We start from the raw sequence: 18,753 nt of genomic DNA on the forward strand, positions 1-18,753 counted from the left end.
TTCGCTGTCGTCGCTGCCAGGCTGCAGCGGTCCCTTCCACTCCTCTTTACGTGTGACTCCCTAGGATGAAAGCCAAACGCATCACAGCCGACACCCAAGGTGCACTCTTGTGACCCAAAGAGCCTTGCGCCACCGCCACAGGCGCACAACCAGAACCCCAGTCATCATGCGCCGCCACAGTGCGCGCACAGCGCGCACACTCTCTGGTGCCTGCCTCCCCTTGTGCAGAGGTGTTTACTGCGGCAAGCCCTAGGTCAAGCCACGTTGTGTGTGTCGCAGCTGACCGTCCCCTTTGCGCATAATGATACAGTACGCCATGGTCTGCACTCTCTATTATTTATGCACTCGAGGAAGCCCTGGCTCAGAAACGGCTTGTAACACCGCAAGAAATGTTGATTTCAGCACTGCTGCATACAGGGGAAGTTACAGGAGCAGCAGCGTGTACCAGGGCAGCGAATGCTGCTGATGCGACACATGCAGCCTTTGAGCAGCTGCCAGGATCCAACAATCGAGGGGGGGGGGTGGGCGACCAGTAATGCAGCAAGTTACGGGCCGCCCTGCCGGATGAGCGAAGGCGTGGCACAAGGGTGCCTGCATTCACCCTCGATATCCTGATGGTTGTGCATCATGGAGATCAAACAGCCCCGCCGACACGCAAGCGCAAGCGCAACACATACAACAAGCAGGGCATTTCCAACACAAGTTGCAACCTCCAGGCTGCTGCCGTGCTGAGGCAAGAAGCGCGGGCATCATGGGTGCAGCCGAGATCGCGGCCGCGGCTGGAGAGATTCTTGCCATGTCAGTCTGTCTCTGACGACGCCCCTGTTGCCTGTGTGCTGGTTGACCCCTGGCACCCCGACCCAGCCCCCGCCGTGCAACCAAAGCAGTGGTTGTCCACAGCTATGCGCCGCCCCGACAGCTCATCCAGACTGGCCAAGTCAAACACGCTCGGCCCGAGCGCTGCCCCCACCCCTGCCTCCGCACCCTCCCCACCCTCGATGCCCTCCACATCCACGTCGCCGCCCCCGGCCCCGCGCCGCATCAGCATGGGCATGTCCAGCTGCTGGTTGAAGTCGCAGTCGTACAGCCGCCCGTCGTACCGCACGCTGACCGTGTCGCGGCACATGAGGCCCTCGCCCGCCGCAGGGTTGAAGGCGTTGACCAGCAGCCCCATGTACTCCTCCATCTTGCCGCGCCGCGCCAGCCAGTCCGCGAAGCGCTTGATGGGCATGTTGTTCAGGCAGAGCAGGCTGTTGAACGCCACGCCGTGGGCCTGCGAAGAGCAGGGGGCAGGTTGGAATTCGGGGTTTGTTGGGGCGCAGGAGCAAATCCCGCCGAAGCGGGTCAAAGGAGTGCTCCCGGGCACGTGCTGGGGACGCTGCGCCTCTGCCGCCTGCAGCTGAGGCGCCCTGCAGGCGTACGCCCACCCCGCCCTGCCCTGGGCAGATGCCAGATTTTTTGAATGGACAAGCCTCCTGCCGTTCTCTCATACCACACGGCGTTCCACCATTCCCGCCCTGGCTGCTTCTCCGCCTTCCCAGCCCCACCATACCTACGCCGCCCAAGCCATAACAAAAACCAATCAACCCACGCACGCCCCCATCCAAGCGCCCACGCGCGCACATACACGCGCGCGCACACACACACACACACACACACACACACACACACATCACTGCACTGACCTCCCAGAGCTCCTGCTTGTACGCCGGCTCCAGCTTCTCCTGTGACGGCGCCAGAAACGCGCCCCCAGGGTTGTACACCAGGTCCAGCGACAGCCCGCTGCCCGGCTGCCCGTACCCGACGCCGTTCAGGAGCTTCAGCCCGCTGATGCTCCGCTCAAACACGCCCGCGCCGCGTTGGGAGTCCACGTTGGACTGGGAGTAGCAGGGCAGGCTGGCGACGACGCGGACGCCGTGGGCGGCGAGGAAGGCGGGGGTGTCCTCCTGGCCGGGCTCCAGCAGCACCGTGAGGTTGCAGCGGTCGATGATGGAGAACGAGGCGGGGTCGGGCCGCAGTGCGCGCGCGCCGGCGACGAGGCGCCTGCCGTGCGGGGGGCGGAGTGAGCACGCAGGTTGGCGGAGAGGCGAGGGGTTGACGGGCGGCCTGCGGCTGGACCCGGGGGGCTGGTGGGAAGAGGCGGGGATCGCAGTACGGCGGCAAGCGCTGAGCATAGAGCGGGGTCCAGCGGTGAGGGCGCGCGGGCGCTTGAGTGGCTGGCGCACCTGAACTGCGGGATGAGCTCTGGCGCCCCGCCAGTGATGTCGAGTGTGTGCACGCCCGGCGCCGAGGCCAGCAGCTCCAGGCATCTGTCGACAGTTGCGGCATCCATCATCTCGGTGCGCCTGGGGCTGCTCTCGACGTGGCAGTGCGTGCAGGCCTGCGCGCGGGGGGGAAGGGGGTTGCGCGTGCTGGTCAAAGTTGCTGGGGGGCAGCTTGGGGCTGCATGCTGCATGCATGCGTGTGCGCCAGTCTTGCGTCAAACATGATCCAGGAATGCTGTTGTGATAAGTACGACATGCAGTACCCGTCATGGGCAAAGAGAACCTCGCAGGTGGCAGCAGGACCTCGCGCACAGCCAGCCCCAATGCAGGCGCCAAGGCTCTTTCAAGAATGCGTGCCTGGTTGCAATACAGCCCGACGTTGAGCTGCAGGATGCGCGCCTGCGACCGCAACAGCGGCGCGACGCCTTTGTCCTGGCGCGCGATGCGGCCAGCGGGTGTTGGGCGGCGCATTAGCAACGAGGTTTGAGTGGGGGTAGCATAGTGCTGGAGCATGCCAAGGAGGGCCGTCGCGGGGCGTGCCGCACCCGCCAGCATTGCATAGAGTGAGGCCACAACAACAACAGCCCCTGCCGGCTGGGGTCGCGCATGGCGTGCGCGCCGGCCGCCGCACCTGGCACACGCGCGTGAAGGACGGCGCGCCGAGGCCCGCCAGGGACCGCTGCCGCGCGACGCGCTCCTCTCGTGTCAGCGCAGCCTGCCCCTTCTGCGCCAGCGCCGCCAACGTCGCCTGCAGCTCGCCGTCAGACTCCATCTCAAGGAGCGTCTCAGGGATGAGGGACGTGCGGGGCGCCGCTGCAGGGGCCGAGGCCACCGCGAAGCCGCCCGTGCCGTCGGGCGGCGTGGCGGCGCGGCGATGTGGGGTGCGCCTGGGGCTGCGAGGTTTGATTGGACCAGGTGTGCAACGACGTCTGACATGGGTGTAGCGACGGGATCGCGGTGTGTTTTCACCGTTCAAAACACGCAGAGTAGCTAGAGGCAGAGATGCGCCGCCGCATGCGCCGGCGCCATGCACCCGCAGCAACATCATCAGCGCCGCTCCGCCGCACCGACTGTTTTGAGAACTCCTTGGGGTTGGTGCCACAAGGGCGGCTAAGCCACGGTCGGGAATGTGGAGGCCCCGTGTCATCATTGCTGGGTGACCTGTAAGCGCGACCATCATGTCCAGTTTGGTGGACATGAAGCGCAAAAGCTGTGGACGGTCGCATATACCGATAGGCAACGCCAACAACCAGATCACTTGCAGCTGGTGTCACCAGATTGTGGCAACTGGTGCCTGACACCTGTGTCCACCCTGACAGATGGTGCCTGTCACCTGTTGTAGGTCTTTAAATGTGAAACAAATAATTGAGAGTGCCTGGGTGGCTCATCATTGAGGGTGAGAAACCCTGCATGCCTGTGTGCATGTGCGCACATGTGCGTGTGTGAACGCGTGCGCGTGTATGCAAGAGCATGTAGGGCGTGCATGAGTGCATTTTGCGTGAATCTATGTTGGTGCAATGCACCTGGGCATGCTTGCCCGTGCGCATAAGCGCAAGTGTGTGTGGGGTGCAAGTGGGTGTGGGTGCAAGTGCGTGCATGCGGGTAGGAGGGGAAGCAGGATCATGCGGCGCAGCGTGCAATCAACGCTAGGAACGGGACCCATGGCAGAGAGAACAGATCAGATGGCACGCGGCCGAGCGTCCTGCACCTCCTCCATCACGCTGCCTAAAATCAGCATCACGATTGCAATGTCTTTCGTATGCCCCAGAGACTGAGAGACGGTGTGGTCCAAACGGTTTCAGTCAGTTGTCGCTTCCACGAAGCACACAGGATGCCTGGCCCCTGCGACGCCCTTCTCCAGACCAAAAGCCCTGTAAACCACCAGAGCCGCATTATCCTCTCAACCAGCCTGCTGACAACTGCTTGGGTTCCTCCATCACCACAGTACAAGCCCCATAGTGTTGCAGGCAGCTGGGTCAAAGGTGCGTGAAATGGTCAACAGCGCAATCCCCAAGCAAAAACACCACTTGGATCGTTCACGTGCTATATCTAGATTGGACTCATGCTGACAAGCGCCTGCGGAGGCTCCCTCTGCAGGCGCCAAAAAAGGATGCCCTCTTGCACATGCGCAGCTCAACAGGTGCGGAACGGCGCCTGTTGCTGTTCAGATGTCTTCGTCAGGGTCAATTAGCACGTTGAGGTCACATCAAAGCAAGACTCTCTCCAGCAAGCCCTCATTTGCGGTAGTACGTTGGGCCGACGGCACAATCACAGCGAAACTCCTGATCTGGAGGCGGCTGGGTGCCTAGCACCATAAGACTGCACAATCAATCTCATTCAGCACATCTGCGCGTCAGTCCAGGATGAGCGTGGACCTCTCCACCGTTTCGATCGGGTCGCTGATGAACGAGCTCGGCAGGCGGCTGGCCTGCAACGAGAAACGTCCACAGAACATCGTGCTTGTTGGTGTGCAATTCAGGGCAGCTGATGGCCGGGCCGCGCACGCACCTGCGGCGGGTGCTGTTGAGAGTGGCGTGGCCTACGAGTGCGCCCAACGCATCGCGACGCAACGCAGGCCCGCCTGGCTGTGGCAAGGGGACGCAGTCGCCTGTCATCAAGGACGAATACTGCCTTTGCCACTTGGCCACTGGTGAGCGCCTGTTGTCTAGCGTGCCTCCTGTAGGGACCATCCGTAACTGCAGGCGCCCGCACAGCCACCGCACATGGCGACATGTGACATGTTGCAAGGCACACCCTTTTCCCTTGAGAAATGGGGGAACCTCTTTCGCCTCTGGCAGGTGACATGCTGCGCGCCGCGGTGGCCGCCGGGACGCCCCTGGGGATGGAGGTGCGTGCCGATGGTACATGCGCGTTCTCAAGGGGCAAGAAGTACTTCGGCAGCTTAACATCAGGAGCAGTTTGCGTCGTAGCTCAAAGGATTGACGTATTGGAATGCCGCGCGCTGGTGACTTGCACGCGCACAGCATGTTGCTGTTGTTCAGAACCTGACCTTGGAATGGTGCCATGGGTGCAGCCGCCCGCCCTCTGATCTCCCAGCGCACATCACTGTCCAGCGCTCCCTACGCACCATGTCTCCACACCCAAAGCTCAATCCTCACGCAATATAATAGGCCAAGAAGGCGATGGAGAGCGGCGCTTTGGTCAGCGATGAAATCGTCGTGGGCCTAATCAACGAGGCCATGGACAGGTGCGTTCGAAAGCGACGTGACCGCTGCTGGGCTTGTGAGGATTCCGCCTGCAACATCTTGTTCACGTCCTGGGTGCCGATCAAAAGAGAGGGGCCAGGCAAGGGCAGCAGCCGGCTGGCGGGTCGGAGTTGCACAAGTAATGGCAGCAGGGCTCCATGTGGCGCAAGCGGCAGCTTAACGACCTGTCACGCCGTCACTCGTCTCTGCGGCGCTGCCAGGCGCCTGAGCATCGCCCACTTCGCAGCCAGCCCTTGCTGCGCTCGCGCTCGACCCCGGCTTTGCCATGACTGACAACCTTGCCATTGGTGACCGCCACCCCTCGCGCCCTCAGGCCGGAGTGCTCCAGGGGCTTCATCCTCGACGGCTTCCCGCGCACCCTGCCGCAGGTCAGCGTCATGCCTCAAGCTCCGCCCCTGAACTGCGACCCCTCCCGGCAATGAGCAGCTCGTGGGCTGCTTGCGCCATTGCCTGCTCGAGGTCGGGCCTGGCATCTGGCGGCCGCGCGGGCGGTCACGCCCTGGCCGGCCAACCCAATGGCATGGAAAGTCCTGGGCCCCCTGGTGGTGGCGGCCAAGACCTTGGCTTCACGGCCCCTGCCATTTTACGCGCCCTGCCGCAATCCTTCCACCATTCTCAGGCCGAGAAGCTCGACGAGATGCTGGAGCAGCGTCACAAGAAGATCGACGCGGTGCTGAACTTTGATGTGCCTGACAGCCTCCTGGTGGGTGGTGGTATCCTGTTGGGGGTGCATGGCGGCTTGGGGGGAGCAACCGCTCGACAGCCTGTTCAGAGGGGGTGCAAATCCAATGTAAAGCTATGAGGATCTTATGAGGATCTCATGCGGCCATGCGCCCTTCTTCGCAACAACCACACCGCTGCCCAGGTGGAGCGCATCACTGGCCGCCTGATCCACCCGTCAAGCGGGCGCAGCTACCACGAGCGCTTCGCCCCCCCAAAGGTGCCGGGCAAGGACGACATCACGGGTGAGTGCCGGCATTCATGAATTTGGGCAGGCAGGTGGCCTTGTGATGTCGTGGCGCGCCAGCAAGGACACACGTTCCAACCTGAGCAGCCGATTGAAGACGTCCAGCCAGGATGTGCGCGCTCACACGCATTGCGCTGGGGTTTCGTGGAGTGTGTCCCATTGTATGGTCTGCACCCATCTCAATTACACTGATAACATTTGAGAACGACTGCAAGCTGAGTTTGCTGCCGGCGCCTTCCCGCTGGACTCTGTAGGCGAGCCCCTGGTGCGCCGCAAGGACGACAACGCGGAGACCCTCAAGGCCCGCCTGGCGGCCTTTCACTCGCAGACAGCGCCCGTGAGTGCTGCAGGGTGATGCGTGACGCGTCAACAAAGGGGGACATACGCGCACTGGGGCTGTTCTGAGCAGGGATTGCACCAAGACCCCGACAATCAGTCGCGGGTCGCGGGTCACAAGCTCGGCCTTGCACCCTGCCCGTCGCAATCTTTCCGATTTTGTTTGCGTCACCGCCCTTCCACTGTCCCTTTCAGTTGATCGAGTTCTACAAGCAGCGGGTGGCCATCATTGATGCCGCCAAGCCGCAGGTTTGTGGGGATGGGTGCGTGCATGTGCGCATATGTTGATGTGTGTATGGGACGCATGGGTTCGACTGTGCACGTACGCATGCATGTGTGGGCGAGAGGGCCGCATGGGTGCACACGGCGCGAATGTGTGAGTGAGTATGTGAGTGTGTGTATTTGTATGCGCCCGTACGCTTGTGTATGGAGCTGAGCATACTTGTGCATGTTTGCATGCATGCCAACCAATGAAGCATCTGCTGGTCAGGAGGTCGTTTGTCATGCTGATCATCGAGAAGATTTCGCAATCAACCTTGTGAGACACACAAACCTTGGGTGCGGCTGCTCATGCCGTTGCTGCTTACGCAGGAGGAGGTGGCCAAGCAAATTCGCAACGCTATGGCCTGACCTGTCACTGGGCTTCTGGCTTGCGCATCTTCTTGTTGGATAGCTTTTATCAGTACAGGCATACAAGTTTCACTCCTTCACGCTGCCATCTCTGACTTGCGGCGTCTCTCACATTGACAATGCTGTAACCAGCATATTCCGCGCATGTTTTCGGTCGGCGGCCGAGTTTGGATATTACAGGAGGCGGCGGGGGGTTGGAGGGTGTCGGTGGCTCGCAACGACACTCAGGCACTGCTGCGTTATCCTCACTCGACTGCAGAAACCGCCAGTCGCTGGTGACCTTTTGACTCACCGTATGAGCCTTGCGCTCATAGATACGTCGCCTGGCTGAAATCCCATTTAGCACGCCCATTGAGCAGCATACCAGGCGCATCGCGTCAGGGCCTTGCAGCAGGCTGACGCGCTCCAGCAGCTCTGCATGTTGGCCGCTAAAACTCCGTATTGAGCTGCCCTAGGCGTGCAAGGTGTGTCGGCATGGGAGTATATGGATAATGATAATCATACTTGCGGGTCTGCACGACCAAAGAACCCGCATGTAAAATCCGCTGTCGAGACCCTCGCTGTTTCCCGCTGACTGTCTGTACGCAACTTGTATCACCAACGAAGGAGAAGATGGATGTTTGTGACGCCTTGGAACTTGGCCGCATGGGGCTGGCTCCCCTAGCATCCGGCTCGCTGGCCGCACTTGAACTGCTGCTGCACGACAACGAAGCGCTGCTGTGCGGCGGTGAAGCGCCACATCTGCACGAGCGCCTCTTGCAGCACATGTACGTCCCAGATGAAGCACCTCGTCAAGCTTCGCGGGCAGCTGGGAGCCATGGCACGGGTGCCCCAGTCCACCCGCCAGCCACAGGTGACGTCTTGGGTCCCTTGCTGTTGCTCGGCTCGGCCAGCCTTGGGGGTGCAGCAAGCCTGTTTGGTGCCGCGAGCCTAAATGCTATGGCAGCGGCGCAGTCAACATGGGAGGATCACACAGTTTTACATGAGGCTCACTGGCACGAGCTGCAGCAGCTCGATCTGCAGCAACAGAAGCAACCAAGGCAACACCGGCAGCAGCAACACCACCACCAGCAGCAGCAGCAGCAGCAGCAGCAGCAGCAGCAACAGCAGCAACAGCAACACTATTGGGGCTCGGAGCACCATGATCAGCTGAACCAGCAGCAGCAGAAGCAGCATCAGCAGCAGGTGACGAGCTTTGTGGCCAACGCGGCAGCGATCACAACCACACCACTGTCACGGCGCCTGTCGGACCGGACAATGGAGCAGCTCTTTCAAGAGGGCGAGGACGCGATGGGAGAGCGCATGGCTGCAGGCCAGCTTGACCCCGTCGACTTGTACGCAAAAGATGGTTTTGCATGTCAAGAGGTGACGAGCCCCAGGCCAGAGACCGCCGGCGGCGGCGCAGCCGGCAGCAGCCCACTGACGTCGACCCCTCTTCCTGTTCTGCGCGCGCTACGGATGCCAAGTGGGCTGGCAGCGGCGGGCGGCGCCACGTGCAACATGGGGAGCAGCCCTGGAAGCAGCCGCAGCGTGGCGTGCGCCACGAGCACTGACGTGTGGATGTCGTTAGTGGCTGCAAATGCAGGTGACGGTGGCACCACGCCGCTCCAGCTGGTGGGCAGCAAATCAGCAGGTCCAAGCCCTGGGGGTGTGCGCAAGCGCAGTGGAATGGCAGTCCATTCGCCACGTCAGCGCACGCAGTTATCCGCAGCAGTGGGCGAATTTGTGGCGCAGCACCTAGCATCATCGCCAATGCCCCTGTCGACACCCCTGGGAGAGGAGCAGCAGCTGCAGCAGCTGCAGCAGCAGCAGCAGCAGCAGCAGCAGCAGCAGCAGCAGCAGCAGCAGCAGCAGCAGCAGCAGCAGCAGCAGCAGCAGCAGCAGCAGCAGCAATGGCATGCGGATCAGCAGCACCATCATCGCCACCAGCAGCCAAGCCTCCAGCTGCCTGGGCCTGGAGCTTGGCTGCTGATGGCCAGAGAGCAAAGCAACACCCAGTCATTCTCATTTTCTTCCGCCCCGTGGCTGCTGGGTACCGAGGCGACGCTCACGTCTGCCTCTAGCAGCGACGATGGCGCCGCCAGCACACCCGCCAGCTCACCGTTGGCCGCAACCGGAGTGTTGCTGGCGTGCGCGACGGGTGGCAGCATGAGTGGCGCGTCGGCGGCGGGGAAGGCGGCGAGTCCGAAGAAGGCGCACAAGCGGAGAGGTGGGCGGCTGCGTTCGCGCATTCCTTGCACGCGCCCTGCATTACACCTCAGTGCTCTGTTTGGAGTCGATTTGCCTTGCAGACAGCCGTGCGGTCATCTCAGTTCTGCGCCGACCGCCCTGCCCTCAAAGTCGCCATTGCTTCAATCGCCCCAGCCGCGCGTCAACCCCTCACCAACCATTTGCAGCCATCAAGCTCCCTGCCCGGAACCCTGGTCGCGCATTCCGCTGCGCCAACTGCGCCACGTGTGTCACGCCACAGTGGCGCTCCGGGCCTGATGGGCCCCGCACCCTCTGCAATGCGTGGTGGGTGATCTGTGCCAGTTGACTGTCACCAACACTTGTGAAGCTGCCCTTGTCACACCCCTGCCGGCTGCCGCAATTCATGGCCTGCGGTACCGGCCGCAGGCTTTGGCATCCACCAAATTTATGCTCCACACACCTTTCCCCCATGTGCCCTAGCGGTGTCAAGTACAAGAAGGGTCTCTCCTTGGAGTACCTGGAGAAGCGGCAGCAAGAGGCCCAGGCGATCGCGTCGGCGCTGGCAGCGGCGGCATTGCCTGTGGCAGGGTAACATTGGACAGGAAAGCAGGGGTCCCAGGGGCCCTGTGTGGAGATTTATAATTGTGAGTCTTCAAGGTAGTTGCAGGCATCAGCAGGATGCTGCAGGGGCCCAGTGGAAGTTTTTTTGGAGCGCGAACTGTGTGAGAGCAGCGTACGCTTTAGCATTTTTGCCCATCTTTAAACACAGTTCAAGTGTGCATTGTGAACAAAATCATGCATGCTTCATTGTTCTTGTGTCATATGGATTTGTGCTGCCGGATTTGAGTGAGTGTGTTTCAGCAGGTCTTGTACAGTCAACACCTATCTGGATCAGTTCGACAAAACCAACAATGTAGTACAAGGCCCTGAGAGGATTTGTGCCATGCTGCTTGACCTATGTGCACACCTGCATGCTATGCTCAGCAACCGGCAGGACAGGACTGGATACCAGGTTTCCGGGGGTGGGGGGTGGGGATGCAGCTTGCTGTGGGCACAGGCGGGCAGCAGGGGGCTAATCGATCGCCGAGCTGTCCGCGGGCGTACGAGGGCTGCACAGCGTGCTTACTGGCATGCTCCTGTGCAGGAATTGCGTGCATTGCCTGGGAAAGATCGCATGTGCAGTTCCAGACCCTCAAAGCGCCTCACCATCGGGTGACGTGGGCTGGCAGTGCTGTGCTGTGATGACGATGCAGCGCAGCGCGAGCAGGTGCGAAGCACCGAGCCAACAAAACGAAGGCGCAGCGGCTTTCATCGGCATGTATCGCATTCTCAGCGACCCGAAAAGCGACGTAAAAAATATCGCGCCCGCTGCGCTCAAGTCATCAGCGGTCTGCATGTTCGGCCGCAGCAAAGGGACGTTCAAAGGCGAGGAGGAGCCTTTTCAAGATGTCACCGACGTGAGCATCACCCAGCCTGTGGCGTTGCTCACATGCGCCGCAGGCCGCGCGCCTGGCGCGCAGGACAGCGTGTTTTTCGTGCTGCGCTGCACCTGCGTGCTGCCAATACCCAATCATCGTCGCCCAACGTGCAGGACGCCGATGCGTCAAGCATCAGTCGCTCCTCGCAAAATGCTGCGAGCGAGGGCACTGCTGCCGTTGCGCCGCCGTCCGCCCGCACGCTGAGCACGCTGCAGGCAGCGCTGCTTGGCTTGTGCGCGGCGCTGTCGTGGGCCGTAGCATGCAGCGGCACCTGCCTGCTGGCGTGGCTGCTGATCAGTAGGTGGGCAATATGCAACACAGTAGATTCTCAAAGGCAGACCCGTTTACTTGCCATGTGTCGCCATCCTTACGAAACGCACTGCAACGCCCTGCGGCAACTGCAGCCCTCCGGCCTCAAAACAATGAGCGCTGCAACGCCAGACGTGAGCGCTGCAACGCCCCTGGTTGCCCAACCTCCGCCCTCTCTTACTGAAACGCCAGGATATATCTTCCGAGCGTGATCGAGTGGCAGCGGCCGCTATACTTTGACTATGGGACTTCCACATCAACGGCCCTTGCGCTGCTCCAGCTCACCGTCGACCCCGAAGCGCCTCTCGGCAGCTTCCCAGCCGACACCGGCGCAGCCAAGGCCGCTGGCCCCGACGCTGCCGCCTGGGGCCCGGCGGGCGCAGGCCACCCTCTGGGCGAGGCTGCGGGCGGCGACGCGCCGCCCGCGCTGCTGCTGTCGCCGGGGCGCCGCGCGGCGGTCAGCGTGTTGCTGCGGCTGCCGCCGTACGACCAGGACCTGTTTCAGGTCACGGGGGAGCTGCTGGCAGCCGACGGGAAGCTGCTCGGCAGGTCTGCGCGCACTCACATGCCGCGGTTGCGTCCCACGCTGCCGCGGATGCTGCATTACGTGCTGACTACCCCTTGGGCTGCGCTGGGCCTTTATGATGACTCAGAGCATGTGGAGCTGGTGCTGTTTGACTCCTTCGCCGTCCCCGGCCCCAAGCCGCCGCGCCGTCCTGTCCGGCGGCGCCGCGGGAGCGGCGGCGCCGGCGCCGGCGGGGACGCCGCGGTGGCGCCGCCGCCCGCATCGGGGCCTGCGCCTGCGCCTGCGCCCTCGGCGCCGGTGCCGGTGTTTTTCAGGGCGCGGCTGATTGGGCGGTCGCCGGCAAATGGGCCGCCAAAGGTCTACTCAGCAGACATGCGGCTGCGGCTCAGGCTCGGTGGGTTTTTCAGGGGGCAAGGTTCAGGCCCCTGATTGGGCACCAGGGGTGCCATCCGCTCTGTTGGACGGTCGGGCACGCTGATCCTGTGTGCAGAGGGGCGTTGTTCCCTGCAAGGAGCCGCGTGCAGTGTTCTGGCACTTGAGCGGCAGGGCAGGCACGTTGGTGACTGCATCACGCCGCCTTGCACTCCCCCTTCCCACCCTGCTGCACGTTTCCCGCCGTGTGGTCGACACCTGTTGCCGTCCTGCTGCCCTGCCACCCGCGCCACCTAGGATGGATCGAGTCATTCCTGTACCACCTCAGCCCCGGCCCCTTGCTGGCCGTCGTGCTGCTGGCCAGCGGCGTCGCGATGACCCTGGGCGGCGGCGGCTTTGCCGGGGCGCTGCTCGTCGCAGCCGTCGCAATCCTTCGCTGGGGCGCCCGCGCCGCAGAGCGCGTCTCGCACGCGCCGCCGGACCGGCGGCACGCCGGCGCGGCGGCCTCGGCGGCGGGCGGCGGCGGCGCGGCGCGCTTTGGGGATGCGGGAGCGAGCGGTGGGGACGACGCGTCGAGCGGGCAGTGGTCTCCGGTGGGCAAGGGCGGCGCCGCTGCCTCGGGGTCTCGCGGGGCAGTGGGCGGACCGGGCGCGGACGGAGCGGGCCAGGGCACTGGCGGCATCTCAGAGCCGTCCTCGCCCTATGATGGCCCTTCGCCGTTCTTCTTGGGCACGCGGCAGCGGGGCGGCAGGGACGGGAAGGAAGAGGAGGAGGAGGAGAGCGATGATGAAGCTGTGTGGGAGGCGCCCGCGCAGAGCGTGAGCGTGAGCGGCCTGGCCGTCGGCGCCATCCGGGGGATGGTCGGCGCAGGCGCTCGCGGTGGCGGCGGCGCCGCGCGGGCGCTGGGCGCAGGCGGCGGCGGCGGCGGGGCGGGCGCCGCGGCCAGGGACAGGGGGGAGCGAGATGCGGCGGGCGAGGGGTGGCAGCATGTAGTGGCAGGCGGCAGCGACGGCGAGGCGGGCAGCCCGCAGCGTGGTGCAGGGCTGACCCAGCGCCGGGGGTGGCCCTTCTCATCTTAGGCTGCTTGTGGATGGTGCCAATGTTTTGTGTACGATTCATCCAGGCGCTGACAGCACGCCGTGCATTGGTTGCTGCACGTCCTCTATGTTTTGTTTTGCTGGTGGCCCGCCATTGGCCCCAGCTGTGCAACCCTAGCTGTACACTCCACTGCTGTTTTGCCGTGTTTGTGATGATCGATGGTAGCTGACTTGGTGCCTAGCTCTTGGTTGTTGAAGCGTGCTTGGATGTTTTGCCGCCTGCGCAACAGAGTCAGGCAGGCGTGTGCACTCCTCTGCCGCCGCACTTTGGTGCGAGAGGGCGAGCGATATCTTATCCTTCACCTTGCAAGTGCCGTGACCAACATTGCATGCTGAAGTGCGGCAGGGCAGTGAGGGCTTCGCCATTGATGCAGCTCGTGGCCCCAAAGCGCTGTTGCAAGATTGCTGGGTGAAACAAAGCGGGTAAGTCGGCGGAGCTTGTCTGCCTGGGCGCAACAGACAGGGTACTTGCGCGCTAGGCTCTCATCTGATGGCTGACAGTGGGGTGGTGCTGAAAATCGCAGCGATAACCGGGGCACAAACACGCATGTCGATGCTGAGGCATAAAATCGCTGCGTGCGTGTGGATGTCTCAATTGACCAGCGGCATCAGGTGCTCAGATGCTGCTGATGGCGAGGTATCAACAAGGGTCGCTGTTGCGAGGTATGCCTCGTGACGCCTCAGGGAGGCGGCGGCTACACGGGTGACAAAAATGCTTCAGAGCTGTCTCCTTAGGAATTATTACCCGTTGCTGTTTAGATCGCACTGGTGCAATTGATACACAACGCGACAGGGCGACACCCAGATCTAACTCGCAGATCGAAGCCAATCAGTTTCGTTTACGGCAGCCCGCGAGCGAGATGCAGGTCGCGACGCAACAAGCAAGACATGCGCCTTATGTTTTGAGACTGCTGGCCCCTGTGGTGCTTGCAGCCACGCAAGGCAGCAGCAGTCAGCTTGCAAGCGTGGCCAACGTGCGCGACGGCGCAAGGCGTGCTGCATCCAGCGCCACAGCTCAGCCCTCTAATGCAATGGCACTCATCAAGGAGCTGCGGGAAAAGAGTGGCGCGCCAATCAGCGACGTCAAGGCAAGCAGTCCACGCCATGCCAGCTGCGGTTGTTTGATGTGGCAGGCAGCACTAGTGCTGCCGCCTGGAGAGCCTCACAACCTCCCAGCCATGTCCGCGGGCGTGCATCCTCTCTACTGCAGCCATCGCACGACCTCCCTCCCGGACAGTCCGCGCACCCCCTCCGCCCTGTTCCGCCGCAACCCCATGGCATGACGCATCGTACCGCAGTCCTGCCTCGCCTCCAGCGGCTGGGCGCTCGACGCAGCGTACGACGCGCTGCGCAAAAAGGGGCTCGCGGCCGCCGCCAAGAGCGCCTCTCGGCACGCCGCCGACGGGCTGGTCGGCCTCGCGCTCGCTGGCAGCGAAAAGGCTGCGGTGGTCGAGGTCAACAGCGAAACGGACTTCGTGGGGCGCTCAGCGCTTTTCCGGCAGCTGGTGGGGGAGGGCGCGCGCGCGGCGCTGCGGCTCGACGGCGCCGCGGGCGGCGCGGCGCGGGAGGCGACCGGAGACGAGGTGCGGGCGGGCGCGAGGGCTGCCTTTCGGCGCCGCGGCCCACGCCCTGGGGGGATGTCTGCAGCTGGGGCAGGGATCGCCAGCCTGTGCAAAGGGCCGGTTTGGGCCAGTGCTTCCAGCCAGCTAGCAGTTGCAAACACGGGGCCTCCCCCAATTAATGAGTAAAGGCGGCGCAGACGGCACTGGCCCAGCAAACACCACGCCGTATGCCCTCGCCTCCTGCCCGCGCATACCCCCCTCCCCCAGCTCGCAGCCCTGCCCGTCCCAAGCCCGAGCAGCTACTCGGACGACGCCGAAGCAGCCGGCCCCGGCAGCGGCGGCGGCGACGCGGCGCCTTTGGTCCCGCTGCCCGACGCGTGCGCTGAGGTGGCCGCGAAGGTCAGGGAGAACATCAAGCTGCGCCGGGGGTTCGTGCTGGCTGCGGCTCCGGGCGGCGTGGTGGGAGGGTATGTGCACATGGCGGCCGGGCCGGGGCTGGGCCGGATCGCATCGGTGGTTGCGCTGGCGGCGCCCGGCGGCGCGCCGCTGCAGCAGGTGGGCAGGCGGGCGCGGGTGTGGGGAGGGTTTTGGGGGGCCTGTGTCTGTGCCGGGTAGCATTCTCATCGTTAGAGTTGGCCGCGCTGTTTCGGGTTCTCTACACACTTGCGTGCTCAGTGAGTGCGCTGTCATGCCACTACTGCATGCCCACACCGCGCCCACGCGCCTTGGGCAAAACTCGCCCCCCTCTGCAACGCACCCTGCTTGAAACGCTCATGATCATCTGCTTGCAGGACCAGGCGGCGGCGGCGGCGCAGCTGGCGACCAACCTGGCGATGCACGTGGCAGGGCTGCGGCCGCAGTACATAGACCTCTCAGCAGTGCCAGAGACAGTGCTGGAAGCCGAGCGGCAGCTGCTGCTGGAGCAGGCTGCAGGCAGCGGGAAGCCGCAGGCCGTGTTGGATAAGATGGTGGCGGGGCGGCTTACCAAGTGGGCGCAGGAGGTGCGCAGGGGAATCTTGCAGTGACAGGGTGCAAACACACTCCCGTGCGACTCCGACCTACACCCCTTGGTACAAACGGACTTCTCGATCAACCCTGACCCTGCTGAGGCGCTCCTGCGGTGACATTTTGGTTGCCGCCTCCCCAGCATGGCTGCTTGACCTGCAACTCACCTTGTGGCACGACGGATGCCGCACTGCTGACCTGTGCCACAGATGTGCCTGCTGGACCAGCGGTACCTCCTGGATGACGCGCTGACGGTGCGGCAGCTGCTGCAGCAGCAGGGCGCCGGCAAGCAGGGCGGCGGCGGCGTCGGCGGCGGCGCGCTGGAGGTGACGGGGTTCTTGCGGGTGCAGGTTGGGGAGGGGCTGGAGGCGGCGGAAGGAGCAAAGGACTTTGCCGCAGAGGTGGCCGAGATGGCTGGGGGCAGGAGCTGAGGCTACTTGGCAGGGCAACGTGCTGGGGCTTGGTCAATGCCAGTCACTTGACGACATGGCCTGGCCTCCAGCAGCCTTGTAACCTCGTCATCAATGACATCGCTTTCCATCATGCCAGACTGACCCCTTAGAGCACTGAGCATGCGCATGGCTCTTTAAATCAATGGGCATGAGCATGGGTCGCGGTCCCTTTGCCTCTGAAGTCGAGTTGTGCAGTGGGCGGTCACCTTGGAATGCGCCATTAGTTGACCACAGGGTTGTGCATCGGGGGAAGTGCGTATCTGCAGAGTGCTAAGCATGCAGGCGCGTTGCTTCTGCCTTTTCGCAACTGGCGCAGTGCACTGCCTTTGCGGGATGCGCCGACCCGCGCTCGGAAGCTGCCCTGCTCCAGGTAGGACACAGCCAGACTTGGGCACACCAATTCCACGGCGCTTGCATGCACGCACAGAACGTTGTGAGGGCGTCTGTTATGTTATACATACTTCCTCGTTGGCCTGACCCCCTGGCCGTTGATCCCTTGGAAGGAACGCGCTTGTGCCAGGAGCACCTGCGAGAGACTCCAGTCATACCCGAGAGGACGCGTCCTCCATCATGCTGGGATCCTTGAAATTCAATGCAGCAAAATGGTGGGTGGGCTGGTCAGCTGAATCCAGATCGCTTGTATCAGTTGCTGGTGCCTCGAAACCAACCGCAGCGATCCCTGTGGGCATCGTTTATCACCCCTATTGCAGTGAGACGACGTGTAGGCTTTGCTTGGGCCGCATCAAGCTCCTGCGCAACAAGCGTACAATGCAGGCAAGCGCCTGCTGTGTGCTGACGCGCGCCGGACGCGCTGCGCCGCTGCGCTCTGAACCCGGCCGCATCCTGCCGCCGTGTCCCGTGGCGTTTTCAGGACACATGCGTATGTGCATGCCGCGATCTGCTGCCACTTGACCTGTGGTTCACACCTGCCACCGTTGGCTGCGGCAGGTGGCCAATTATCGCAAGGACATTGCTGAGCTGCTCAAAACCGGAAAGCAGGACTATGCGCGCATCCGAGTTGAGGCCGTCATCCGCGAGTCCCTGACGCTGCAGGTGAAGGGGCACACGGCAGGGCGTCCGGCGTCCCGATGGCAGCCGCACCCCCGTCGTTCGCGCACACACCTCTGCTCCCCTCTGCTGCAGCGACAACAGACGTTTTGCAGAGCCGAATCCCGCCTCCTCGCCTTGCTCGCAGGCCTATGACATCCTTGAGCTGTTCCTGGAGCTGCTGGCGATGAGGGCCCCGCTGGTGGCAAACACCAAGGAGGTGCCCAGGGACATGACAGAGGCGCTCAGCAGCGTCCTCTACTGCGCCAGCAGGCGAGTCCTCGCAACCCGAAGCGGGCCCCGCTCACGGCGCGCATCACTGCGGTGAACTGCCCTGCTGCTGCATGCCGTGGCAGCAGACTTGCGGCCTGATGACATCAGCTGCACCATTCGCGCCTCTGATGTGCAGGGTGCCCGACCTGCCGGAGCTTCTCACCCTCCACAAGATCTTCGCGCAGAAGTACGGCAAGGAGTACGTCCAGTCAGCATCCAGCGACACAGAGTGCCACAGGTGGAGGCCGCTGGTTCCGCGTGTGCTCGGGCAGGGGCCGGCGCGTGGCGGGGCGGCGTTGAGAAATGGGCTGACGCGGCACCTCTGCCCTGTTTGTGGCCGCTGTCGGCGCCTTGCTGACGGCGGCGTCACGGGTGCGGGCGAGTTGCGCACGGCAGGCACGCGTGCGTTGTCAGTCGTCTCCTCCCACCTTCTCTGGGACGAGCACCTCAACTCACAAGCCCTGCCCCACCTGCCCGGCCAGGTGGAACGTGAACGAGCGGCTGCGCCGCTGCGTGACCGTGGAGCCCCCCGAAGCTTCCCTGAAGCTGGAGGTGCTGTCAGAGATCGCCCAGGAGTTCAAGGTGGAGTGGGACCTGGACAGGGCGCGGCGAGAGATGCTGCCGCCAGACGGCATCAGCCCCGGCCCGCCGCCGGGCGCCAGCGGCGGCTACGGCGGCGGCTACGGCGGCGCCAGCGGCAGCGGCGGGGGCGGAGGCGGTGGCGGCGCGGTGTACGGGGGGCCGCCGCCGCTGCAGATGCAGGGGTTAGGGCCAGGGCCGGCGGCCGGCGTGCCCCCGGTGGGGCGGCCAGGCGTCTACCAGGACGCGCGGCAGGCCGCGGCTGCTGCGGCCGCGGCGGCGGCGGAGGCGCAGCGCGCGGCCGAGTATGCAAGGCACCTGGCGGGTGGCTCCGGCGCGCCCGTGCTGCCACGCCCAGGCGGCGGCGCTAGCGGCGGCGGACTTGGCGGCGGCGGCAGCGGCGGCGGCATGCCCGCGCCGTCGTCGCCCATGGCAGGCG

General features: G+C 63.8%; 5 protein-coding genes across 5 annotated transcripts in view; 4 read left to right on the forward strand and 1 right to left on the reverse strand.

The window, feature by feature from the left end:
* Positions 1–799: 799 nt before the first annotated feature.
* On the reverse strand, positions 800–3,036 carry MNEG_1091 (Fe-S oxidoreductase; the record flags this gene model as incomplete). Its single annotated transcript, XM_014050424.1, has 5 exons — positions 800–1,273; positions 1,686–2,043; positions 2,226–2,380; positions 2,643–2,696; positions 2,896–3,036. The coding sequence occupies 5 exons, from the start codon at positions 3,034–3,036 to the stop codon at positions 800–802; spliced, it is 1,182 nt and encodes a 393-aa protein (XP_013905878.1).
* Positions 3,037–4,388: 1,352 nt separating this feature from the next.
* On the forward strand, positions 4,389–7,424 carry MNEG_1092 (adenylate kinase; the record flags this gene model as incomplete). The annotated part of the gene is made up of 10 exons (XM_014050425.1): positions 4,389–4,404; positions 4,840–4,914; positions 5,063–5,112; positions 5,396–5,472; positions 5,805–5,859; positions 6,111–6,194; positions 6,357–6,456; positions 6,713–6,795; positions 6,990–7,043; positions 7,386–7,424. 10 exons carry the CDS (start codon positions 4,389–4,391, stop codon positions 7,422–7,424), a joined length of 633 nt encoding a protein of 210 aa, XP_013905879.1.
* Positions 7,425–11,514: 4,090 nt separating this feature from the next.
* MNEG_1093 (hypothetical protein) lies at positions 11,515–13,378 on the forward strand (the record flags this gene model as incomplete). Its single annotated transcript, XM_014050426.1, has 3 exons — positions 11,515–11,535; positions 11,682–12,321; positions 12,597–13,378. 3 exons carry the CDS (start codon positions 11,515–11,517, stop codon positions 13,376–13,378), a joined length of 1,443 nt encoding a protein of 480 aa, XP_013905880.1.
* Positions 13,379–14,427: 1,049 nt separating this feature from the next.
* Positions 14,428–16,394, forward strand: MNEG_1094 (Elongation factor Ts; the record flags this gene model as incomplete). Its single annotated transcript, XM_014050427.1, has 5 exons — positions 14,428–14,478; positions 14,695–14,979; positions 15,226–15,513; positions 15,750–15,959; positions 16,173–16,394. 5 exons carry the CDS (start codon positions 14,428–14,430, stop codon positions 16,392–16,394), a joined length of 1,056 nt encoding a protein of 351 aa, XP_013905881.1.
* Positions 16,395–17,017: 623 nt separating this feature from the next.
* MNEG_1095 (hypothetical protein) overlaps positions 17,018–18,753 on the forward strand; it is a gene marked incomplete at both ends in the record, with an annotated part of 2,694 nt that continues 958 nt past the window's right edge. Inside the window, 5 exons of the mRNA XM_014050428.1 lie at positions 17,018–17,020; positions 17,364–17,468; positions 17,611–17,786; positions 17,872–17,973; positions 18,218–18,619. Of these exons, the coding sequence (XP_013905882.1) occupies positions 17,018–17,020; positions 17,364–17,468; positions 17,611–17,786; positions 17,872–17,973; positions 18,218–18,619 (788 nt within the window). The remainder of the gene's footprint in view (positions 17,021–17,363; positions 17,469–17,610; positions 17,787–17,871; positions 17,974–18,217; positions 18,620–18,753) is intronic.

The sequence above is a fragment of the Monoraphidium neglectum genome (assembly GCF_000611645.1).
Source record: "Monoraphidium neglectum strain SAG 48.87 unplaced genomic scaffold scaffold00103, whole genome shotgun sequence".
In the NCBI taxonomy this organism is placed as follows: domain Eukaryota; kingdom Viridiplantae; phylum Chlorophyta; class Chlorophyceae; order Sphaeropleales; family Selenastraceae; genus Monoraphidium; species Monoraphidium neglectum.